The sequence below is a fragment of the Adelges cooleyi genome, unplaced genomic scaffold (assembly GCF_023614345.1).
Source record: "Adelges cooleyi isolate 19-005CV unplaced genomic scaffold, UGA_ACOO_1.1 ACOO_flye_CR_arks_rails_tigmint_CR_PRNA_9, whole genome shotgun sequence".
Lineage (NCBI taxonomy): Eukaryota > Metazoa > Arthropoda > Insecta > Hemiptera > Adelgidae > Adelges > Adelges cooleyi.
The window spans coordinates 16362509-16389784 of record NW_026096579.1 but is presented as its reverse complement, the minus strand read 5'-3'; the positions used below and the strand labels follow the sequence as shown (position 1 = coordinate 16389784).

Genomic DNA, 27276 nt, shown 5'->3' with positions numbered 1-27276 from the left:
GTTATTAGTTTCCAAATAATAATTTAAAATAACGGTCTAGCATTTCGTTAATGATAATGCTCAGTGTAACCAACAGTGATGGGATTTATTCGGATTATAGATTTGAATAGGAATATTATTTTATTAAAAAAATCTATACTAAATTTAATTTATATTAAACTAGTATAGTAACACGATTGAAAGATACCAGGCGCATGTTTTCTCCGGTGGTGTTATTTTGAAGTGTAGCCTGTAATGAAGGCTATAAGCCCCTCCATCCTCCTCGATAATGGTGTAAAATAATAAGATGTTGTGAGTATTTGTGCTGCCCCTTAGAATAATACGGTATTAGCAGCACAGTATACACCAACGCCATGACACATTATCAAAATATTGTTGGACCGTTAAAGGGGGCGTCGCACCGGTGATTTTCAGTGGTATAAACATGTTTACGCCAATTGAAAATAACTCGCTTAATTTTGGTTTTAGAGTAAAAGCACCCATTATAAATTCAAAATGGAACAATATTCCGGAGGGCAAGACGGTGGGTTTTTTTTATTATTTCAAGTATAACGCTCAATACATATAGTTTAGAAATAACAACTATTTTCACATTTTTAAATTCTAAAACATAAAAAAACCGCATGCAATCCCTTTTATCTTTAGCAAATTACGAAGTATCGAGTAGCGACTAGCGTTCTAAGTGGACAACACTTTCAACTTTATAACATACACCAGCTTTTAGAAGCATTTTGATTTCTACGTAGATGGTAAATGGGCTTTAGTTAAAAATCGGATGCAAACATATAATATACTGTACAAGTCGATACATACATTTCGACTTGATAGCTTTGAAGTTTCTAGATCAATTTTCTCGAGTGGGGCATCAATTAGTACAAATTGTATTCATTATATACTTCTAGAGGCTTCAAAAAGGCGAGTTCATTAATCATTGAATCTTCTATGAATCATTTTAATTATTTAGATTTAATTAAAAAAAAAAAAAAAAATGATTATGCTACTGATGAAGAGATTAAATTTGTAAATAAAAACTTGAACATTATAAATTTCACAGTATAACACATGTTTTCTACTATGAAATATAGATAACAGTAATACAAAAAAAAGTAAATATATTTTTATATCATAATATTTATGTTTTATACAAATCATTCTAAATAAATTATTTAGTTATGTATATAATTTGCTACTTTGCCTTAAAAACACAAACTTTTACAGTTAAAAATTAATTTTATGAGTAAATTAATAAAGTAAAAAAATTAAAGTCTTATCAAATTTAATCAATGAGTGGTAAATTAGTAAAATTAATAATACTAATTTCTATTGACTACATTAACTATCAAGTAGTCTGTCAAATATTTCGTCAGGTGTGATTGTTTTAGCATTTGCAAATTGAGATCCAAGTTCTTTCATGATTTCTCCATGTTTCAACAGGGAATTCTCCCGCTTAACTCTTCCGTAATTTTCCTTTACAAACACTGCAAATTTAGAGGGTTTTCTTGGAAGTTTGGTTGTTTGCTGTGACTCACCAATATTATACAATTCTTTTAAAGGGTCTGTTTGTATATTGGGAAGGTTACTGTTTAATTCTGGATTTTTGTTTATTTTGTTGACAATCAATTCAAATTCTCCATAACAATAACCACAACGCTTTTTCTCTAAATTTAATGACTTTGAATGACGTCCAAAACTGAAAATGAAATGTTCACCAAATAAGTATATAGGAAAAATGTTAAACTCTTAGTACAAAATATTTTTTTAATTCCTAACAGAGAACAAAATATTTAATAGCAAACTGTTAATAAATGCTAAAAACATAAAATAGTTTAGCTTTAATGCAAAGCTGAGAAGATATTGGTGTTATGTTTTTTTTAGGAAAACCCAATAAAACATAAATATTATATATATTTTTAACACACATTTATTGTCCATTAAATTATTTATATTTATGATCTTATCAAAGCTTAAAAATGATTCATTAGGATAATATTACTGCTAAAAACATTATTATTTCTTAATTGTATATAAAAATAAAAGTTTCCTCTAAAAATTTTTTAGTATTTATTTTTACTTATATTTTGCATACTTGATTGTTAGTACACAATTTGTAAGTAAAAAAGTTAATAGCAACATTGATGATTTATTGATAAGAGAAGTTTACCACATCATTTAATATAATTGTGTCAATATGAAAATAATTCTAATGAGTAAATATATTCTCATTACAGTATAACTCACCTATAACCACATTTAATACACTTGTAAGTATATTTTGTTTGTATAGCATAACTATGACATCTTTTTATAATAGGAAGTTCAGGAAATCTTTGCATCGCTTTGTTTGCCCAACTTTTCCAAGCTGGTCCATGACCTTCGGCTACATTATTAAATATCCAACAAGCAGCATGACAAAGCTCATGGATTAATGTATCTCTCAGTCTTTCAGCAGTATCAATTATCTACAGAAAAGTAATGAACATACACTTTATACATTACAAATACATTTAATGTAAGGAACAATGGAACAGAACTAATTTTATTTTTAACGGTACTAGTAAGACCCGCCAAATAGAATATATGACACATATATTCTATTATGACATATTAGGATACTTATCAAAGTAAAATTATTGTTGAACGACTCTCGACGATTGATTATATGAGTAGTTATGGGCAATATAATGTACCCGTTATATTAAAATATATAATGTCTTATACAAATTTCATAAATTATAAGAAGTAAAATTTTGTTTTAATAAATCAAAGATATGCAGTTGTGTAATTAGAGACTAAAGCTCTCAGGGGCAAGACATTTTTTTATGTCATATATTACATGTTAATGTCTATAGTAACCGTACAAAAACGCCCTAAATTAGAACGTGGCCTGGGGTAGTTGCCCCTTGCATCCACGGTGGCTATGCCACTGAAGATACAACTGAAAATAGTTATTACAAGTATTAATACATGTAATGAAAACAAGTACCTTAGAAGAGAGTTCTATTCGAGATACTCTTATACAATCTAAATTTTCATTTATTTTTACTGAGCGTCTATTGAAGCACGCCCCAGCAGTTGTCCTTAACCGTGCGTTCCATTTAAAGTTCATGTCAGTTGGAAGCTAAAAAAAAAGAATATTTAAAAATTATAACATAAAAATGCATATTATGTTTTAAAATACTACATTTATACTTCTACATAACTTTTATATTTACCTTATTTTCAAATACTTCTTTGTTGAACAGTTTAAATAGTATACATACTAAATCATCTCTATGCTTTTTAAATTTCAGTTTATATTTTTCTGCTTCAGGATCACACTTCATTGAACCAGTAAAACCTGAAATATATTTAAATTATTTAACTATCAAACTACTTATATGATTAAAATGTTATAAAAACAAATAGATATTGACCTAATGTTTATTGGTGAAAAGCAAGTAAATTATTAGCAAAAGCATTTTATTAAAATTTATGCAATACATTATAAAATAAAATTTTTCTATTAGCTATTAAACAAAACTGAAAAAGCAAACTAACGTAAATAGCCTTTGTAGACTTAGAGAAAGCCATCGACAATGTAAAATGGATAATATTATTTCAGATTTTGAAAAAATCAGGAACTACATATTCAGAAAGAAGAATAACTAAGTCTCTGTAGACACAATATTGAAGTAGTACGTTAAGGAAACAGCCAAGAAGAAACAAAAGTTAGGAAATGTGTAAACAGGGATGTTCCTTTTCTCCATCTTTATTTAACCATGTACATAAGCCACTAATGGAGTGAGAGAAATATTTCAAGTAGGAATAAAAATACAAGGTAAAAAAAGTAGATTCGCAGAAAACATTGCAGTATTAACAGAGAAATGAAAATGAATATTATATTTAAGGATTAATACAACATAAATATATATAAAACAAAAACTAAAATCCTTGTCTGTAGCCACAATAATACAACTAAATAAAACCAGATGGTCACACGATAGAAAGAGTTGATGAATATAAATACTTGGGAACTATTGTAATAAATGACGGACGTTGCGTCAAAGAAATTAGATGCAGATTACAACAGGCACAATGTGCATTTTAAAGAAAAAGGACTTACTTCTATAAAAACAGATATGAAAATAAAGGAAAACCTACTAAAGACCTGTTTAAAGCGTAGCACTTTAAGGGTGTGTGTCATGGACACTAGGGAAGGTTGAAGAAAAGAATTACTTGCATTCATGGCGTGGTGCGACAGGATAATTCTTAAAATAAGTTGGGTAGATCGTAAAACAAATGAAGTTTCCTAAAAGCCCTGGAAATTAGAAGAGCTAAACTAATTGGACATACACTTTGATACAATAATCTAAGAGGAAGAATAATTGAGGAGTCCATAGAAGGAAAAATTAGCTGAGGAAAGCCACCACTCGAATATAAAAAAGTATTATACAATGAATCAAAAAGAAAAGCAGAGAAATATGAAGAATAGAATATTATCCCTAGGCTGTTTACATGAAAGAATTATAAAATACAATAATACATAAAACCTTACATGATAAAGAACTTAAAAATGAGAGCTTTGAATCGGAACTAATAGAGTAGGCATCATTGATATCACTGATCTTCATAACTATATCACATTCTTCTTTCTTCTTTTTTTTTTCATTCACCCCCTTTTTTTTAGTCTTATTTAACTTTAAATTTTCATTATCACTGTGTATTTTTACTGGAGTCCTAAAACAATAAATAGTTCATGGTAAATTATATAATAATCCTTAAAAATTCAATAAATATTATAATTAAAGGTAGAACTTCCTGTAAAAATAATATTGTAACATGTATTTATTGCATACTGTCAAATACAACAAAACATAATAACACAATATATTATTTGACCTTTATAATAACAACAGTATATAATATGTTGTGTTCAAGGGAATCATTATTGTGGTGATTTTGTTTAGTGCTTACAGGATTAAGGAGTAGCTATTTATTTCATTAATAGTTATCAGTTCAAATGAATAAACTACCAATTGATCATTCCACATTTGTACTTATACACAGTAATTATAACACGGTATAAATAACTTCTTTTATATACTTTAAACTAGCTAAATATCTTTCTAGCAATAAAGGAATTAGGTAGTGCTGAACTTACGATAAATCTATATAATCTATAACAGATGATTTACAATTTTCACCAGATGTTAACAGATCTGTAGGTAAATTATTTGAACGCTCGGACAAACTGACATTCCTGTTAACATTTACAAGAAAAATATGGATTATACGAATAACATTTTAACATTAGATAAGTGAAAATTACAAAAAGCACTCTTGTATTACTTTATTATGTACATATTTATTAACACTGTCAATATGGAAATTAAAAAATAACTTACATTAGACTTTGAGAAGCATCATCAAGTTCTTGTTGAATATTATTTGTCTGAAAACCACAGTCCTTGCTTAATTTATTACTATGCTTATCCATGTTCCATAATTTCTTGTTTTCAAATGGTACTGGTGATTTACATGACAAAGCTAAAACACATAACCATTAATAGTAATAGATTTTAATTAAATCGACAGATGTAACATACAGTTGTCAAATTCCGACTGGTTACTGTTTGAACTATTGTCACAAAATGATCTGAAAAAATACATTTTAAATTAATAATTTTTAAAAATACAAATGAAATTATGACTTTTGAACAGTAAAATAAACAAAATCTTCTATTTTTGATATAGATGTCTACTAGTTAAACATGATCAAAACTTAAATACAAATTGAGACATACAAAAAACATGCAAGTTCCCAATTGATTATAGCTGAATACTTTTTTTAAAATAATTAACTAAATATAGTAAAATTATAAATTTTCTATTTACTATCAAAACAGGAGACTGTAAATGCTCTAATCATTTGATTTATGTATTAAAAAACATTGTCACTAATTTGTCATTCTAGATATAGAATAATTACTGTAAAATTTTTTTTTTGAATATTATTACCTACATTACTATATGGTATTTAAAAATATTTTAATAAAATATTTTTTTGATAAACTTACTCATTAAAATTTCTTAATAGATTATTTAAGTTTTTCTTTTTTGCGTCTACAATAATTCCATTAATATTTCTCCATTGATTACCATACAATCGATCTAAAACTTTTGCAGATTCCGTGAGGTCATTTGGTTGTTCATAGGTTTTTGTAGGCGTTAAAAAACCATTATTTTCGTGGTCACTATTATTTAATTGTTTAGAATTACATATAAAAGACTTTTTGTAATATTCTACTTTAGCAGTTTTTTTTTCATATAAATTATCATTCTCTGTATCAGATTCATCAGAAATATTAATAGGTGATCCTATGTCAAATTTTTTATTTGTGTTTTCAGTGGTTAGACTGGTAGCAGATTTAAAACTTCCATCTGAGTCAGAACTGTTATTTATTAAACAATTTGTTAAAGACTTTTCTAGAACATTGAAGGAATTTCTTTTATTGTCAAAATTTAAATTTGTTAATGAAGTAGACTGAACTCCAGAGCTATTATACTTGCAGTTAGTTGCATTTGTCAAATCAATTTGGTCAATTATAGTAGAATACATATTATAGTTTTTTTTTTTAGAGTCTAAACATATTTTAGTTTTTGGTTTAAATAATTCTAAACTAGAATTTGATGAGTTTAAATCATCATCGTCAAAGTCATCTTCCTTTTTACTCTTAATTTCTTGATAAATGGTTGTATTTTGTTTTGTCCTTGTGGTTAATTTCAATTGTGCTAAAAAAAAAAATAAAAAATGAGTCAAATATTTCCAAAATTATAATAAAACTTATTTATTAGTTTTTTTATTAGACTTAATGAACATTTCTGCCTTTTTCCAGGAAGAAGTTTCTTAATAAATTTGCTACCTTGTAAATATGGTTAGTCAGTCGCCGGAAATGGCGGTTAAGTTTCACTGAACTATTATTAATATTCACAATGTTAACGATTGTTTATTCAATAAAAAGAGCTGTCTATGGATAAAAACTAACCAACGGTATTCCACAATACACTCTTCTGCCTTATCAACCTGTTTTCCTATAACTATATTTAAATGTAGTTTTTTTATATTTAGGTAATTATAAGACTGAAAAAAAATAATATATTTGAAGGCTTAGCTGTTATATTAATATGTAATGTTGTCGATTACATTTAAATTATGTTTTTAAATATAGTGATTTGATTATCAAATTATTAATATTGTGATTTTGATATAAGAATATAATAACTGAGAGTATTAAGCGCCTTACTGAAGTCCATTTAAATTACATCAGTTTGTTTCCAGAATTTAGCGAATTTTGTTTACGGCGTTGGTTTTTTGTTTTTCAAGTAGTGAGTATCTAAAGACAAATTATTAGAAGAGCTAGTCTTAATAAAACTGTTTTAACTACAGATCCAAGATGCCTTACACCCTCTCTCTCACATAATGTACATAATTATACCAAAACTATGAATAAGGATCTGTTTTGTTACTGGAGATATACAGCTTAATTAATTTATGCCATCGATGTTATGTATTGCAATATGTGAATTATATATTTAAATTACATACAAATTAAAATAAACAAACATTTGATATAAACATAAATACATACCTTTGATTTTAATTTGTTTGTTTTTTTTCATATTTCTTTGTAGGTCAAACGTTGAATATTTATTTTAAATTAACTATTGTTTTAAGAATTCACAATTAAAAAGTAAAATATAAAATTTGCAAGTACTTTAAAGTATAACAATAAAGCATTTATCGGCCACTGGACACTAAAAAATCAGCAGACAAGTGGATGAGGTATTTTGTACGAACAAAGGTAGTTTTTAATACAAACTCGGTAGTTTGCATTAAAAACTACTAATGTGTAGACTGTAGTTTCCAACAAGTGTACTCTTGTCACCAAACTTTTAAGTGTAAATTGTAATAACTAAGTACTAACTAACCAGCTGCACTCTTTTCTATGCTCTGCAGGCGCCAGGCAGAGAATAGATTAAAATAACAAATCGGAAATCATGTAAGTATATATATCTTATATAATAATATATATATAAATATTTAATATAAAAGGTGTATTCTAGACTCTAGAGGTGTAACTTGTAAGCAGTAAGCACATTGAAAAACCGTTGAAAATTGAAATTTCATAGAAAGAAACTGGTTTATGGACTAAAGTTAATGTTGGCTACACTGTTGATGATATTATTTTGTTGGTAAGATAAAATGTTCTTATCTATAGATGATAAAACCATTGCCATAGTATTCAATCTATTCATATTTTATCATAAATTAAATTTATATAAATACAAAAATTTCAAATATACTATATATGATATATCAATTCGCCACAATAGTTAATACATTTATAAGTATTATCTCATTGATAAGTCCAAATACTGTTAAGTGTTACGATAAGTTATTTAACAGTAATATTGAGAAGTCTTTTGATAATATGATTAAAATTTAAATAATGAGTAGATCGTGGTTTAAGTATATAAAGGTTAAGGCCATGGATAATATTATAAATGGTATTAACTTAATAGGTTAACCAAACCTAACCGTCATTAAAACTGTAATTAGAAATAGTATTAAAGAAAATAGAGTACAAATATAATATTAACCATAAACACGCAAAACAGAAAATATATTTTTCAGTCTCCATATTTATTTTGTTTGTACAAAGTAGAGAACCTTTAGACTTTAGTACAAAGTATTTGATTATTTCATTATTACACGGTAATTACCTATAATATTCTATTATGATTGCATACCATATGGATTAATTAGAGACAACTTTTAGATAATGTCTTATTAATGTTATTGTAATGAGCCACAGTTAAATTATTAACCCGCATGCGTCCTATATACTATAAATATGATATGTCACAAAAAAGGAAAATTTTTTTGGAATCATTCGTGATAAATAAATATTTTCAATTTAAAATAAATTAAAACTGTATTTACGGATACGCTTAAATTTAAGTAGTTGAGAAGTAAATAGTTTTTGAAAATGAAAACATTTTACACAGGATTTTACGAATTGGAACATTTAAAAAAAGCACAAAAGCGCGGGATTTTGATTGGACGCAATTTCGGTGTCACTGGTTACGGTTCAAACCATTGCCCTCCGGACTGCGCTCGGCTCGGCTTCCTACAGTTCCTAGTTTTTCTGTTTTCAGTTTGTGATTGTCGCCGATCATGTATGGAAGTTATTCGCGTATATGAAACATGTGCTGGCTGTTATGTGTTCGCCGACCGTCGATGTTGTTAATGTTGTGCGTCCGTCTGTCCGGTTATAATGTCAAATACGTTTACTGATGTAAAGAAATCGGAAACCAAGTCAAACCCTCAATATTCGCCTACCATCCGCATACACGCTGACCTGTTCGAACCAACTGAAAGCAGATATCCCGTGTTCAACTATCAAAAATTGCTTCTAGAAGAAGTAAGTAACCGACAGAGTTGCAATACTTGTAGGCAAGAAATGCGTGTTGCGGTTGTGTGTGTGTGTGTGTGTGTGTGTGGTGAGGGAGTGTATGTACCTATTTGCGATTTGTGAGTGTATGTGTTGTATGCAACGTGCACTAATGCACTATCACGTATACAAGTCTTAAAAACAATATGTATTTCAATCGAAATCGATAGAACGTCGTATTCTTTAAGTACTCTATTAACATTTTGATTTTCTTGCCGACCATTTTGAAATTAATTACGTGTTATCTGAAAAAAATGTTTGTTATTTCTCTGAAAGTTAATCATTCTTTTCTTTAGTTTTTTGGATGTAGGTACAAAGTATTATGTGAGATAAACATGTTGTAATTTCATTAAATAATTACCTCAATATACTCTTTACGAATAAAGTGTAAATAATGTTATGACCATCCAAAATCCAAAACCTATTATTGTTACTGTTATCAGTTATACTGATCTTTATATTCTTAAACTGTGTATCAACATGATATTATTTTGTTTTCCCTTTTTATTCAGTTCTAAGGCTGTATTTAAAATTTTTTTTGTTTTGGAATATTTTTATAAATAATTTCTGTAAATATTTAACATTGCTGCGCTTATGTTATTTATTATCTGTAAATTGTAGTTCAATGTTTGTATTTAATTCAGATGAATTAATTTCAATGGGCAACTGCTTATGAGTTAATTATCATACATTAATAAATGTTACAATAAAATTAAACACAAATTGTAGGGTTTTTGTAGAATAAGTACTAGTTTATTTATACTTAATACTACACTGTATATCTGTATAGATATATTGAAAATTTGATATATAGTATTTATTCTTCTTATTTCTGTTCTTCCCAACTACATAACAGTTTTAGATTTAGTGCGTGGCCATTGCAGTAAATTTCTTCCCATGCTAACCAAACTAATTTGTTGCGTTAAATTGGCTACTTCTTTTCTTCTTCTTTTTCTTCTCAATAGTCTCTTTTCATTGAGAAAGAAACTGCTAGTTACCAATTCTTAAGAACTGCTTAAAATAAAAACAATTCTTAAATCCTTGGAAAGTTGTTCCAATCAATTCCCATATTTCTGGTTTAAACTATCCTATTAATAAAATTAAAATGATAAATTAAAAATGTATAAAAAAACAAAATTTTTAGGGATAACTAAATTTATTGAAGTAACTTAAGTACCGCCTAATGTTTACCTAAGTAAATAATATTTATTTTATATAATATACATTGATGTGATAAGGAGGATATAAGTAGTGTATATTTTGTTTGCATATTATGTCAATATTTTGATAACCTTAAATATGTAAAAGTGATTTAATTTTGTTTTAGACCATAACTTAGTCGAAAACTACATTTGAATGAGTTATAATTTGCTGTAGAATTATTGTTTGTGCATTAGATTCTGATGTATGGCTTGTTAAACCTTAGAATTTTTTTTAGTAAATGAGTATTTCCAAGGAAGTTTTCTAAAAAACTTTTATTTTTGCCATAAATAATATAGTTTTTGATAGGCCATAAAAAATGTATTTTAAATATCATATTATTAACATTTTAAATGGTATTTATTAATTGTAGGCGGATTTTATTTATAATATTGAAGAATAATTTATTAATTTTTGAAATTTTGTTTAAATTCAAGAAAAAATACTTTTTGTTTTGTTTACCATCAATTATGCTTTACTAGCATATTATATTAATTAATTTTTTTCTTAATATATGTGTTCTTACATTTAATTCAAAATTTATCTACGCTAAATATTTAGTAAAAAATACAAGTTCAAAACATGTTACTTTTTTGTATTTTATCATTATGTTTTAAACCACAAAATATTTTAGTAAATCTGAGTATAAATTTTATTGTGTCAAAAGTATCATTGTAACACTTAACTTTTTTCCTTAATCTCTAAGATTTTTACAAGATTTGAAGTAAAGACATAAAAAAAAATAGCTTAAATTGTAGGTCCTTCCAGTTCATTGATCAAGTTAAGCTTATACAATGCTTATGAACAATACAAACAAAGAGGACTACATTATATAGATTAAATAGTATAAAATAATTAATTAAATTTATTATTCTAAAAATTTTAGAAGTTCAATTATAATTGTACCGTGTTTGTGATATTTTTATTTTTTTTTAAAGTTATATTTACTAATATATTGTTTTTTAAAATCTTATAGAAAAGACGACGTAGAAGAGATCAACAGTCAAATTCATTTGAAGAAAATGATGATCTAGTTAAAAACATAGCTGATCATTTTGAACAAAAATATGTAAGTTTGTGTATAATGTATATTATATTATACAGGGTGTCCCACAAAGGTAAGACAAATAAAATAACTTGTTCTAGTGAATATTTTTAGATTTTTTTTTTAAATTAATTTATACTCATTAAGCACCACATTTTTTTTGTACTTAACTATTTTAAATATTAAAAATTTTTTTGTTACATTAATATTCATAAATTTAAGATAGCCGCCATTTTATTAAGAATGATGTGCTGGACATTTTGACTGGTCAACAAACTAGTTTTAAATAATTACTTTTAAAGTTATTTAAGTTTAGATTGTAGGATGGTAGGTGGAGTGGGGTATAGAGGTATAATATAGAGTAATGCGTGCAGATACAAATAACTATCTACCGCACTCCACCTTCCATCCTACCCTTTAACCTTTAATAACTTAAAAAGCAATAATCCAAAACTGGTTATGAACCAGTCAAAATTCTCAGCAAATTATTCTCAATAGAATGGCTGTCTTGAATTTTTTTTAAAAAATGCAACTAAAAAAAAGTAATTAAAAAAAATGTAAAATAGTTAAGTGCAACATAAAACGTGGTTCTTATAGCGCAAATGAGTTCAAATTCATTAAAAAAAAAAAAACTTAAAAATATTCACTAAAACAAAAGTTATTACATTTGTCTTATCTTTGTGGGACACCATTTATACTGTGTATAACAACTTAATTGAGAAAAACAATACAATATGATTTAATGTTGTTTTAAAATACTTATATTATTATTAAATTCATATTATAATTGGAATAGAGAAATATTCTGAGGCTATTTTTTTAAAATAAGTTTTTTTTAATTAAAGAGTTTTGACTCTATGTCTTTACTTATTATTTGTATTATTTATTATTGTACAGTAAAACTTAGTTTTTATTTTCTAGGCTTCTAATAATGTCAAGAAAAAGAAAAAGAAAAAAACAGCTTTCTATAATTACTCAGAACTTGCTGCTGGTTATGATGAGAATGATTCATTTATTGACAATACTGAACTAGTAAGTATATTTTTTTGTATTTAATTACACTCGATGCTTATTATATTTCATGTTTTAATTATTAAAACATAATAGATCAGGTTACATAAATTTATAATATATAAGAATTCATGCTGTTAAAAATAACAGATATTAATTTAGTATTTATGCTAAAAATACTATTCCTGAATGCTGTTATCATTTTAACAATAAGATAACTTGCCATGAATTACAAAGCAATGTTATATTATAGGTTTTTTTGTTTAAACTTTTCCTAATAGCACCACCAGGTTTAGAAGCTAATGGGAACTTTCCGGTGATTTTAGGATTTATTCCCAATTATTTATTATTGTTAAATGAACATTTTTTTTTTTTTAAAGTTGTCTAGAAATAAAGGTTATAATTTTTGATAATTAAATTTAATATAATAAATATTTATTATGAAACTTTTATTAGCTAAAAAAGTATATTATCACTGTATATTATTCAAAAATTGTAGTTATAAAATTCTGCATTTTTTCACAATTGTTTAATTTGTGTATACATTTATGTAATTATAGTTCGATGAAGTTATGCCAGAAGAAGTTGAAACAGAACATGGAGGTTATTATGTAAATACAGGTTCTTTAGAATTCAAAAAAGTAAATGTATCAGAAGATTCTAAGGAACAAAAATCTAGTCGACAAAAGGTACATTATTATTAAATATTTATAGTGTTTAACTTTTTATGTAATTAATATTAGATAATTTAAAAAAACTTATATTAACATGCGTATCGATACCTTGAAGCACACAAGTGCTATGTCCATACGATATAACGTAGACATAGCACTTGTGTGCTTCAAGGTATCGATATTATGTTGTTTGTTATTAAATAAAAAATGTCTAAACAAAAAATTGATTAAATGAATAAAATTTACTAATAAATCATATCTGTACTTCAGAGCAAAAGTGTTTTAATTCCACAATTTTAATTTTGATCAGGTTTTGACCAGGTTTTTGATTTACTTATATAGATTTAAATATCGCGCTCTATTTACTGATCTACTTTTTACAACATTTGGACTCATAGATGAGTCCATCTAAGTTCATCTATTTAAATTTATTAAATCATTCTATAAATTAAATTAAATTATTAGTTTTATATTTCTCCTGTAAAATTTACATTTTGTGACAATACACTTTTGCTCTAAAATACAGATATGTACTAAATAATTAGACGGTTTACAAATAAAAAAATCGCTAGTTTCAGGAGATGTAAAAGAACATATATAAACATTTTTTTATTTTATATACGGTATCAATACTTTTTTAAAACCTTTGTGAGTATTATTAACTAATCTTTAAATTATTTTCTAATTGAAATAAAAATGACTTGTGACCTCTTTCCTTATGAATAAAAATATAATTTTTGTGATAACCTGCGCGTCATATAACTAAGACCTATTCATAATAAAAAATAAATGTTAAGATTCTCTGAACTACACATGGGCTCTTAACAACTTATCATCTTATTTCATAATTTTCCAAAAAAATCCAAAACAAAACTAATTTAAAAATATTTTTAGTACAACTTTATATTTAATAGTTTAATTTAACATTTTTACAAAAATCTATTTAATATTTAGGGTTACAAAAATAAACTACTATACAAAGTGTATTAAAATGTATAGTTTTAAAAAAAAATACTTGTTATAAAAATATATACAAATTAAACAATAGTTTTTTTAAAAGTATAATATATTTTAATATTCCATTCTATCGTTTGAAAAATATTTTAAATGTTTTAATACAGCCACAGACCACAGTAATTAATTTTTCACTTTTTTTTTAGAATGTTATCAATACTGTAATATTAGATGATAGTGATGAAAAACTGCCAAGCTTTGCTGCAACAAATAACTCTGATAAAGATTCACCCCCTGAATCAAAGGTAAAAAAATTATTTTTTAACTATCTGAAAAATAATATAATACCACCTTATTATCACATTCCTATTAATAAATTGCTATTATGTCCTTAGGCTTCAGACACTTCTAAAGGCTTATCATCTAGTTCTGAAGAAGAAAAAGAATGTATAAAATCAATTGATCAGCCAACTGTTTCTACTAATGGAAAAACAAAAAGAAGACAGTCTTTTGATTCTGATAGCAACAGTTCTATAGTACCTATTAAAAGGAAAAGAATTATTACCGACAAACCAATGCAAGAACAAAAAGTGCACGCGCCAGAGTCTAAGCCAAGTTAGTATAAACCACTAGATTTATATGGTTGTACATTCTTTAAAATATTCACAAAGACTATTAATGTAACTTCGTGATTAGGTTGCTCAAAAGATACTCAATTGTCTTCATCTCCAATAGAACCTACACTTGAAAATAATGTAAGCACTGTCATTGAATCTGTGATAACCGCAGCATGTACTAAAGTACATACTACTAATCCATCATGTAAGTAATATTGTATATCATTAAAGATAAACCTTAAAATGTTTTGAAAATACTGTTAACATGATTTTGGTTGTTGTAATATTTTAGCAATCAACAATGATAAAGTTTTAGTAGAAATCATTGAGTCACTTAAGACTGAAGCTCAAATAGCAACTCAAATGAATCCTCCAAAAGAACTATTCTCTGATCAAATGAACCTTTTATTATTAAGGTGATTATAATAATAATGTAGTATAATATTTATTTGGTTTAATAAACTGTCAATCTTAATTCTAAATGTCCTTATCAATATTTTTAATTTATTAATAAGCATAATTTTATTTTAGTCTTGAATATCAAAAAGAGTTATTTCCTTTTGATGCCAATTCAATTTATGCAACGTTAGCTGAGCACATGTTGTGTGACAAAGAAAAACTTGTTAAACAAGTAATTAAGTTGGTTGATGGAGAAGAAGCAAAAATTTCTGATCTTGTTATTAGGTAAGATACAATAAAAGCATACAGTGGTGGTTCACTGTTATAGAACATGGGAAGACTTATCAATATATCCTAACCCTGTTGTTGATTGTTTATGTATTTCATACATACAACGACTAATAATAATAAAATAGATATTAACCACCTCAATGGGCTTGCACTTTCTGGTAACAATTCTCGTCCATCTCGGCTGTAAATAAAATTATATATAGGGTGATCCTAATTTTTTTAGAAAATTGAACATTCATCTGAAATTCTGATCCATATGTTAAGATAAACATGTTAAATGTGGAGGAATCTATAAAAAAGTTATCAATCTCAATTTTTTAAAAATTTTTATGTTAATTGTTTTTCTGTTTTTTTAGGTTAAAAAATGCCATTGATAAATTAATGCCGTCTGTAGTTGAACAACATAGTATTGATTGCCAAACAGTCATAGAACGAAGGTATGCTCTAGAAATGTTTTAAATTGGTGTTAAACTATTTATAAAATACAGTGCAATTTTGTCAAATATTTAGCCACTGTATTATTATATTATAATATCTTTGAAATAATTTCAGAAATGTGAATGGAACTCCAGTTGAAGGAATGAAATTAAAACCTGGTCCAAAACTTCCCCGTCGTAAATTTCCATGGAATGATGAATTTAGGTATTGCTTTTAATATTTATTATTAATTTACAATCAATTTAATAATAATGCATGGGAACTTACGAGTAATGAGTGCAGTGTTAATTTGTTTATCCTATACACGTGTATATATTTTTTTAATTCATTTTTATATTTAATGCTCAACCCTCTAATCCGGGGTGGGGGGGGGCCTTATAAGTAGAGCTGTTGAATAATATTATTAAATACATTTTTTTTTTAATGTTAAATTATTGTTAAATTTGAGAAAACATTTTTTTGTATGCGAGTAAACCATGGTTTTGGACTAGAACTTTATTCAGACCCTTGAATGTGCTACGCATATCAAACCTCATACTGTGCTTGTAAAATTATTTTATCAAAATTTAGACCAAATATGTTAAAATTGTTTATCTTAAATTTGTATGCCAAGTTCTGTTATTTTGTAAATTATACTATATTCCTATAATTAGACTCAATTTTTCCAGAAATTATCTACGAGAGATTATTAATGTACGAACAACTACATATTCAAAAATTAAAAGAATAGAATCTGTGGATGTTTATATTACAGCATTTTTAAATAGCAAAATAAAGCCATTGTGGCCAGCGGGATGGATGAAAGTCAATATTCTTTTAAAAGAAATTAAAGCCAAGGATTTTAGGTAAAATATTTTCACATATTTTTCTTTAAATTCAAAAATACTTTAAAACTATATTTAGACATTTTTTTAGGATAAAAACTACTAGAAAACAAGCATTACATAACAGTCCTACTAAACTGTTAAATGCTATCAAAATAGCTTCTGAACATAAAGTATCCCATTCAAGTATGACTAACAAAACACATAAGTGGTGTAAGCAGAAATCTAGTAAAGTTCAAGACTCGAGTAATGAGTCGAGTTCTGTAATAACTAGTCATACTACTACAGTTCCTGTCCCTACAACATCAACTCATAATTTTAAGCCCGTTCCGAGTTCGTCCATTTCAGTTCCCATAAGTACACCAAATAATGATGTGTGTCCATATAAAGCTACTATTACTACAACTTTAAATGGAAATACACAAAAAGAAACTGAGAGTAATAGTGTTATCGTAAAAACTAAACCACAAACTGGAGATATATTGGATTTGTCTCCAAATAAGGCCAGCACTATATCGTTTGTGTTAAATAACTTAAAAGATGTTTCAGTGATTAATAATAATTCACCTCAAGAGAAAAACGTCTCTGGAAAACCGGTAAGAATAAACCACATTTAATTGCACACTTACATAGTATTATATTTCTTGTTTTTTTTTTTTTTTATTACATTAAAATACAAAAAAATTCTAAATTAAAATTATTATTTATTTTCCACTTTTTAAGTTAATTGAATTGGTTACTGAATAGGAACAAGTTTGTACAAAATAAATTCAATTTTACTTATTTTTTTTGAATTAGTAGTATCTATGTTTAATAAAATGTATTTTATAAATGCTTTTTTTAAGTAAAGAATAATATTTTTTTTATAATATATTTATGTATATATTGGATAAAGTTTTATTTCTTGTTTTGTTTTTTTGCATGATAATAAATTAAAATGTTAAATTAACATTTAATATTATCATTAAACTAATATTGGGAACAACACGAGTCTTCGTTTGAAGGATTCTTAACAATTGTATATTCGGTTTTATTTTGCAAAAATATGATGTGGACATTTTTTTAAGCTGTACCTAATAAAGAAAAGCTTAAATCTATTCTATTGTTTAAACAATCGTAGTTAGAATACTATACAGATTATTAATTGCAAATAATAACAAAAAATGAAAGTTAATTTTAAGAAGTATCTATTAAATTTTAGAATATAATTAAAAACTTAAAAAATCTGTAATCATACGTACAATTTCTCCTAACAACACGTTTACAAACACACTTTATTGCCAGTTTTTTTCTATATTTTTTTCCACAACATAATTTTGCATCAAGGTGTATTTATTTTTTATTGATTTTATTATTCTGATTCATCCACTTTTTAAAAGGTTAATCCCCTCAACGCTTCTTTGCTAGATTGTTTTTTAGTTTACAAACGTAAGGGTTAAATTTTATATTGCTCTTTTGGGTTATTTTTGGGAAACTGTCTCATAGTTACAAATAAATAACTTTTAGAGACTGAAGCAAAAAAATAAAAATAAACTTCTAAATTATATACATGATGTATTCAGTAATACAATTTATTTATAATATAAAAGATATAAAAAAAGTATTTGATACTGACAAAAGTATTTAAATAGTCATCGTCATCATGTAGACCTTGAAAGCCCAACACTGCCATTATGCGACAGTTTCTTGACAAATTAAATATATTTAAATACTAGAACTATATTACCACTATATGCAGTTGTTAATTCATGGTTGAAAAAAAACTTGATACTTTGGATGCATGTTATTAATATGTTAAAAAAATTATGGGATGCTCAACCTCTTAGGCTTCACTGATTGTATTTAATTACAAATTTCAGTATTAAATTAAGTTACTAGTATCCTGATAACTATTTTATAAACTAATTTTAGGGATTCCAGAAAAAAAAAGTATTAATGTTAATATTGACATAATAAAGTGGCCAAAGTGGTTAGTATTTATTCTGGTCATGTTTCCAATTAATTTTGGTGTATATATAAATTTAAAAACTATAGAACTTCATTGAATCATAATTCAAATGACCTTTTATTTAAATATTTAACAAAAGGAATAGAAAGAAAAATCAATTTTAGAACCTCGAGACAATGATTTTATTTTCTACCAGGAATTGTAAAGTAATACCAATTATCTAAGTAGTAGTCTCTGTTACTGTTGATAAAATTTAAGATGGATATTGGGTGTAGGGTTGGGAATCGGCATAAGCCCTTTGTCAATCCTAACCTATCAAGGATATTGGGAAATGAATGTATACAAGTTAAATTAATAACTAGAAATATCTTTGACAGTGATTTAAATTTGAACACAAAAAAAGTATAGATTCATGCAGAATGTCCTTATTTTAAAATTAAACAAAATTTTATTTTTAATTTAGTTAGTATTATTTTTTAAAATTGTTTGCCCACATAAAATATAAGTTTTGTGACAAAAAAAAAAGTTAGTATTTTTTGCTGAATACAATAATCAGAACTAGTGGTTTTTAAAAAAATGTTTTAAAATAAATAAATATTTTTAATTTACATGGGAAAGCGTAGAAGCAATTAATTAATAATTTATTTAAAGAAGTGATTTGTATAGTAACTATTCATTTCTTATAAGCTATGCAATATAATTTGAGCTTATTACTATATATGTAAGTGTAGTATATTTATTAAATCTAGTTTGTTTGTTGTTTGGCCTCGCCTCACAATCCACATTTTATCCTCACAATCCTCTACTTTCTGGGAGGGTTAGAAATTGTAGGAAAACAATTAATATATTTAGTGACTTATCATTCACTTTATGAACATTGTAGGCTCTGTTTAGGGATTAAATGAGGCATTATAAATTCAATAAAATGTGTATGTTCGCCACGGTAAAGGGACAATGAAATATAAATAACCTAACCAAGGAGGTGCAAAAATCACTTGCTATATGGTACTTTATAATGTTACTAACTAGCACTTAAGAAAAAACTAGCACAGTAAACAGTGAATTTATTATGCAATTTAATTTTGGAAGAATGCTAACTCGTTTTTTTGTGTGGATGCTATACTACTGCATGCTTTGACACAAAATATGTGCTTATTAAATAAACAAAATAAATTCTTAATTAGAATTATGTATTTAATTGCATGTATTATTTATGCTCACTGGTTTAGTATTATTATTGTGAAGGTTCAAAATGTTTCACTCATGAGGAGTTTGAAGGTCGTCCGGTCCAAAATTTTTTCATTTAACCAAGAATTTAAATCATACCATTATAATAATATGCTTCTCTAAATGATTAAACCTTTTAAAATTTTAAACAAATTTAAATCAGAGGTTTATCTGTTTAGACAAACATTATTTTAATTTTTAATTAACTCCAAAAGTAATTTATATTTTTACTCTACTGTATTAGTACACATTATAAGTATGACTAAAATAAACAACAGTATGCTAAACCAATGATGTATTGAACAAAAGAAAATTTTTTAATTTTGCACGGAGGATATCATCTAATAATACAAAATTACCATAGAGGTTGATTGATATTAGTTTGAAAAAAAGTCAACCATTTTGAAACTAATACAATTCTCTGTATAAAAACGCTTTGGTTTGAGCTAATTAGTACGCTTAAATTACTTGGAAAATTATGAGTTAATTTTAATTATAAAAAAATCAATAAACAATGTAAAACCAGTATCAAATATCTGCCATAAAAATCAAATATGAATATGTCTTGGTTCTGTAATAAATGTTTCCCGCTTAAACAATTTTATTCTAAATTAAAAGCATCGAAAATGACTCTCATCTACACTGCATGTACTAATACAACAAGTACCTATCTAAAAATGACTTGTATCTTATTATTTACTTTTAAGTTAATTAATTTGATTAAATTAAATTATAATGAAAAATATAAACTACATATTTTTCTAAGCCTCAAGTATTAGAATATAAGATATTTCATATTTAGGCGGAAGTGAGTTAGCGTTCACTGGTGCTACACTCGACAGAATACAATTTTCTTTTATTTAAAGATTTGCATGACAATTGTTCATAATAAATAATAGGGTTTAATTCATTGAAAATGTATTATTATCTATATGTTTACTTGTAAACAAATACTTACTTGAATATATATGTTACTTATTCATCTTAATACAAAGTTAAAAGTAAGTATGTCTTTGGCTGAAATAGTATACATTGTAAAATTTAAATATAATTTGATAGGAACATATAGTAATTAATTATAAAATGTGTCCTGTAACAAACTAGTTGGACAAAACCAATGATTTAATTTAAAGTTCTCCCAGTCATGCAAAAAAAATATTTTCTTTGAAAGTTCTAACTGGTGCTAAAGTATGTTACATATAAATCAAATGACTTTTCAGGTTAATCAAATATGTATGAGTTTACTAAATAATTCCACCAATGTAGTAACTATATATTTCCTAATTTCAAATCACATTTTAACATTGTTAAATGAACATGTTGTAGTTTTCGCTTATAGTAATTGTCATTCATCATAATATTACATTTATAATTTACATATTACATTAAAATATATATATTGGTACTGCTCTTTTTAAACTCTTAAACCTAATTTTAGTTTCAATTGTAGTCCATACTGTTTAAAGTTAAGTAAGGCATGTGCCTTACTTAACTTTTCTTTGATCAAGTTAATGTTCAATGCATTAGCATTAACTACTTAAAAATGTATTTTTACTCAAATATACAGATAAAAAAAAACCAATGCACACTAAATCATTTTTTATTTTTAGTAAAAAAAAATCTTGTGAACACATTTATAATGAAGTTAATTATATATATATATATATATATATAAACATATATATTTTATTGTAATGCTGTATGAAGGGTATCCAAAAAGTAAAATATTCACAGCTGGATATAATCTATTTTTCACTTATTCGCTGTTATTTAAGTTCTCCAGAAGTTTTCCTAGGTAGGGTGATTGCTATGGTTTTATGGGACACTCAAAGGGTGCTTATCATTTCCGTCGACCACACAACTATTAATACTGCTCATTCGGTGTTTTTCGACCAGCGCAGGAAAGGGAAAATAACGGCGATTATTTGCAAAAATAGTTTTGGTGCATTTTTTTATTTTGTTCTGGCAGAGGGAAACTTATTTTTTGAATACCCCTGGTATGTATACCAACTATATAGAAGTTAGAACTAACTCTGCAGGTGTTGTTGAAGCCTAGGTTATTTAAAAAATGATATTTTGATTTTACAAAAGGATCCTATTCTAATAAGTGCCCACAATAACTTCTTATAGTCATTGTAAGCACTTATTCAATATGAATCATCCTAATACCTACATATGTATTCAATAAGTACTCTTCCTCTCTGTATTTAATTAATTAATCCACTTATAATATTGAATAACTGTTGGACCTGTTGCAGGACTTGCAGTGTAGCCCAAAACAATCACCTGTTAGTGTAGTTAATCATTCAATGTCGCGTAAACAAAGATTACTTCAAGAGTTTCATAATGTTCCTCTATCTGATCAACAAAGTTCATTGCCTAATAGTTCTCCATTAGAAAGGCATTGTTCAAAAGCAAAAGTTAGTTAGCAATGTGCTTGTAGTCAAATCCAATAAAATATACTATTAATATTACTATTATTTTTTAAAGAATGAAATAGTGGTATCGTCGTCAAACAAATTAGATAGTCCAAAAGTTGACATAAAGCCTACAGCTAAGGATATTTTGAGCCAAATGATTAATGATTCTCTTAAAGACAACACAACGCCATTGCAGTCTCAATTGACAACGCCATTTTATAAACCTGTACTATAACAGCATATATTATATATATTTAGTGCAGCGTTAAAATAAAAGTATAATCAATGTAAAATCATTTATTTGCAGAGAGAAGAATCAAAGTCACCTGCTTCAGTGCCAATAAAAGTTGAATATCAAGAATCTTTGCTAAGTGATCGAAGTTCAACTAAAACCCCGTTCAATAACAACCGGGCTTCAAGCACTGAATTAGTTGAGAAGCAAGCACAAGACATGATTAAAGAATTATTAGTATTAAACCAACTATCTTCAGGATCATCTTGTTCATCGCGAACCACTAGAGAAGAGGATGTTTTTAAAAAGCACTCGCCTTCAATTACTATGTACTCATCAGCCCATAATTTTGATTCAGTGGTAAATACATCATTAGGAGTCATTCATCACCCCAGCTATAAAAATACATATAACACAGTATGTGTAGAAAACTGTTATAAATGTTATTTATAGTTGTAATTTTAATTGATAATAATACTTTCATTTGAATGAATAATGATAATAAAACATTCATTTGAATTTAGACCGTTAGCAGTTTTGGAAAGGCAACGACTGATTTAACAAAAGATACTTCATCAATTGGTATACCAAAAATGAGTTTTGGATTTCATGATGTAATTCACAAACACATGGTGAAAACTGAAGAAACAAATTCACTTTCAACATCGGATAAATATCAGTAATTAGTATATTACGATTGTATTTAAACCGTGTGCTCCTGAGGATTTTTGTCATATTGTAATTTTTCTGTGTGAAGATATAAAAATTCAGTTAGTTTTAAACAAATGTTCTATTCACACACTACAACTACTATTGTTTTTTAATTGTTAATTGTTTTTAAAGTTGAAATTAAATAGTTTTCTAACGCTGGTTTATAGATAACAATGATTGATTAATAATAAATTCTTTAACAAAATGGTATAAATACTTTCACAGAATAAATACTGAAATTTTTTTTTATAGAAATGGCTGAGAAAACAAAATTAAAATGTTTATTTTATTTAAGGAAAATTGCAATGAGTAAATTCTAATGGAATATATTAAGTTCTAAGCTATACAGGTAAAAATAATACAAATTTTTTTTCACAGAAAACATGGTGTTGAGCGCTACAGTATATTACCAAATAGTCCTGCAACTCTTGATGTAAATACATTTTATTTAATTGTAAATTTTGTAAATGGTTTAACAATAAAATGTTGTATGTACCAATTTTCTTTACATTTTGATTACTTATACGAATTTGCCAGGCTAAAATCATTCTATATTAGATTATACAGTAAACATGTTTTGTACTTATACAACATTTTTAAATGAAGCCATTAATGTACTACCATGTAGTATAATAATTGTTGTAATTATTAACATTGTTTACATAATTCCAGAAACTCTCATATCAACAATTCTATTCTTCATTAAATAAAAAACCAAATTCTGACATGAGCCATAACTCTTTCAAATACAGCAGTAAGTTATACAATTAATAAACACAAAATTCATTATTATAATGATAGTATTTGTAATCTTAAATAATTATGTTTTTTTTAGATAATAATAAATAAATTTAATCAGAGCAGATTGTGCATTTTTCCGAAATAATATTAGAAGAGAAGTTCATATTATTGCTTAAAATATTTTTGTTTTGAGAGCTATATTGTATCTAAATTCGATATAACATTATAGTAAAGACTGTATGAAGTGTTTTTTTGTAGTTTTATCAACTTTTCTTAACTCAAACAATAGATATTATTTTAAAACTGTTATTATTTATTTATATTATTATATTATTAGTATTACTTTAAATTATAGTATTACAATTTTAGATGTTAAACTCTACTACTAATGTAAATAAATAAATTATTTGTAAATAAGAAGTAATGTATAGGTTTTAATAATAAATAGAAAATAGTAATATTTTTTACATATAAAATAAAATAGTGCATTTTTTAAATTCCTTATGAACATTCCATTAAAAGAAACATACCTGCCGGCTACAACTAATGTTATTACTATGGGACTAGTCAAATCAATAATTAATTACTTAATTTAGATGATAATTTTATATTCATTTAAATTTTGATTAAATTTACAATTTGAAGTTGGGTTTCTTTATTGTCAGTTTTCATACAAAATTATAGTATTTTTTTTTGCCGATTACTGCAGACTCTTACTGAATATTGGGGATTATCATTATGCAAGTATGTAAAACAGCTGCAACATCCCGCCACAACACATTGCGGCGATCAGAGATTTACTTTTTAAAGGTAAGGGCAAATAATAATAATGATCATGGTAAAACTTGTATTAAACATTTTTGACATATTAATAACACAAATAATTATTACAATACAACTTCAAGAAAATTAACAGCTGTGGTTCATTATTACAATACAATACATTTAAAAACAAACCCGTTATACATTATAGTAGGTAATCGACACTGATTTAAGCAGGGAGTCTAATGAATACCTGAATCTGAAGTTAAATATGCTTCATTAATTAGATTGGTATGTTGGTTTCTTTTATAATAATAATAAAACAATTTAAATAATAAATTAATTATAACTAAAAAAAAAAGTTAAGTATCATGGCAACAAAATACTTTTTAGGTAGAGTATGTTTTAAATACAAAAATCAAATAATTCTTAAATGTAATTTCAATTACCTACATGGAACTCTACATACCATTACCATATACATAATTTATAATTTAACGGAATTATTTTAAGATAATGCAAATATGATAAGCATTAAAGCACGGTAACCATTGACCTCATATTAGGTATTCGGTCATAGGTTTCCAGATCATGGCAAGTTTTCAAGTTACCACTGTGGTCATGACGGTTAATGCCCTCGTAGTCCTTTTTTTTTTGCCAGGTAACAAGACGTTATAACCAAGTTTTAAAATTTGAAATATATTACTGTATGGGCGGCTGGGAACCTCTGGCCGTGGAAACTTATGGACTATGACGATATGTTCTTACCCTTATACTAAAAGACAGAGCATGCTGTGCATGCATGTAGTTTTAGTGGGCAATCGCGCGAGCGCTGTTCATCTTGCACGTGCGCATTCCAATTCCCAGTTTGCTAATATATCTATATAATATATAATTCATTTTTATTAATGGTTTTTTACTTTAATATTAATCACGTTTTTGGTATCAACCGTTTAAAAATTGATCATTAGAAAATTATTTATTAAAGATATGTGATGGTATGTGTCTATTGATGTAAATATGAACAATATTATAAATGATGAATTATTTTTTTTTTATAACTACAAAAATAATTACTTAAAGAGTTAAAGCGTAGATTAAATATTAAATATAGTATGGTTTTTTTTGTTATATGTAATAATATATTTTTTTATTTCCCCTGTTGTCTTTCTCCAACTCACGCAACCCCACCTATTCTTTGGTTTGAAATCAGCTTGAATGAGGTTTTCAAATCCCGATATGGATTACCTATATTGCTCCTAAAATCTTCTAGAGCAATTAAGTATCAAAACATTTTGAATGTATTTAAATATATGATATACGCATGCCTGAAATCTTAATAACTGGCATCCGAGATTTCAGCGATGCGGCGTAAGCCATCCACATTCCGCAGTAGGTAAGTTTGGCTAGGTCAGTGGCCTTATAGTTTTAAGAACGCACTAGGTTAAGACAACAGTTGTTGTAGAATTATTAGGCATTTACGTCAGATTTTATCAGTAGCGTAACTTTCAAAATGGGAAAGACGAGTTTTCAAAAACGATCATAATTTTTTTAACAATGGTTGTATTTTTTATTACATTTTTTTAATTGGTATCCTATTTTGTAAAATGTTATGTTAAATTTCAAGCTTAGCGTTAGATTGCTGGCTTTATTTATATTTATAACTTATAACTTATAAGCCTTCTCTCAAAACTTGCAGTGGTAAAATGGGGTTGGGAATAGGGACCGACAACGTCTGTGTGCGTACTGCATAGAACACTCAGCTGCAGTGAACATCAGCTCAAGTTATTATTCTTATAAGAAAACTGAAAAACTTCAAAAATGTAAATTTACATTTTTATGAGTTTTAAAAGTCGATATTATATTTTGCCGTTATCACCAAGATACACAACAATTATATAAAACAATTTGTCTTTCAACAATTGCGTTTTTATTAATATTTTAGCGTTTAAGATTGGAACTTATTTTATCAAAGGGAGTACTGCCCCACTCTTTGTCTTCCGAGTACCAATATAATGTCATTTGGCATTTAGTGTTAAAAATAATTACATTATATCGAATAGGTAGTTGTTGTTTCGATTGAATACCCGAATACAAATTATTTTCATAAACCATAACAAAATAAATTAAATATTATATAATTTAATTTATAATAAAAGCTAGCACATTGGGGTTTCATGAAGAAATTCGTTCAGAAATTTAGGAGATATCGCAGGTCCAGACACGAAAACAAAAACACAAATTTGTAAAAACAATACTTTCTCTGTTCCACATAAAATTAAAATAGC

At 26.4% G+C, this 27276-nt stretch overlaps 2 protein-coding genes across 3 annotated transcripts; one reads left to right on the top strand and one right to left on the bottom strand.

Moving 5' to 3' along the window:
• Positions 1–1180: 1180 nt before the first annotated feature.
• On the bottom strand, positions 1181–8118 carry LOC126846734 (arrestin domain-containing protein F-like). 2 transcript variants are annotated; one of them, XM_050586518.1, is made up of 11 exons: positions 7629–8118; positions 6057–6771; positions 5586–5635; positions 5385–5526; positions 5141–5239; positions 4535–4716; positions 3213–3337; positions 2984–3118; positions 2239–2459; positions 1530–1690; positions 1181–1467 (listed from the first exon to the last, which is right to left on the bottom strand). In XM_050586518.1, exons 1-11 carry the CDS (start codon positions 7657–7659, stop codon positions 1448–1450), a joined length of 1881 nt encoding a protein of 626 aa, XP_050442475.1. In that variant the 5' UTR covers positions 7660–8118; the 3' UTR covers positions 1181–1447. The 2 variants fall into 2 exon arrangements, with proteins under 2 accessions (XP_050442475.1, XP_050442473.1); XM_050586516.1 differs by having other exon boundaries at positions 1181–1690; positions 7629–8116.
• Positions 8119–9188: 1070 nt separating this feature from the next.
• Positions 9189–24502, top strand: LOC126846733 (ubinuclein-2). The gene is made up of 20 exons (XM_050586515.1): positions 9189–9464; positions 11671–11763; positions 12661–12771; positions 13311–13439; positions 14585–14683; positions 14774–14993; positions 15075–15200; positions 15288–15411; positions 15527–15679; positions 16042–16122; positions 16238–16327; positions 16792–16968; positions 17039–17543; positions 22381–22542; positions 22613–22768; positions 22850–23191; positions 23299–23453; positions 23864–23918; positions 24158–24239; positions 24321–24502. Exons 1-20 carry the CDS (start codon positions 9318–9320, stop codon positions 24332–24334), a joined length of 3021 nt encoding a protein of 1006 aa, XP_050442472.1. The 5' UTR covers positions 9189–9317; the 3' UTR covers positions 24335–24502.
• Positions 24503–27276: the final 2774 nt, after the last annotated feature.

Bases quoted from the DNA above. Each gene is read 5' to 3' on its own strand.
- LOC126846733 (XM_050586515.1), top strand. From the start codon at position 9,318: ATGTCAAATACGTTTACTGATGTAAAGAAATCGGAAACCAAGTCAAAC. The intron at 11,764-12,660 runs GTAAGTTTGTGT...TTTATTTTCTAG, and splicing joins ATCATTTTGAACAAAAATAT to GCTTCTAATAATGTCAAGAA. The intron at 22,769-22,849 runs GTACTATAACAG...ATTTATTTGCAG, and splicing joins CAACGCCATTTTATAAACCT to AGAGAAGAATCAAAGTCACC.
- LOC126846734 (XM_050586516.1), bottom strand. From the start codon at position 7,659: ATGAAAAAAAACAAACAAATTAAAATCAAAG. The intron at 3,338-4,534 runs GTAAGGTTTTAT...AATATATTTCAG, and splicing joins ATTTTTAAGTTCTTTATCAT to GTTTTACTGGTTCAATGAAG. The intron at 1,691-2,238 runs GTGAGTTATACT...TTTCATTTTCAG, and splicing joins TGTATTAAATGTGGTTATAG to TTTTGGACGTCATTCAAAGT.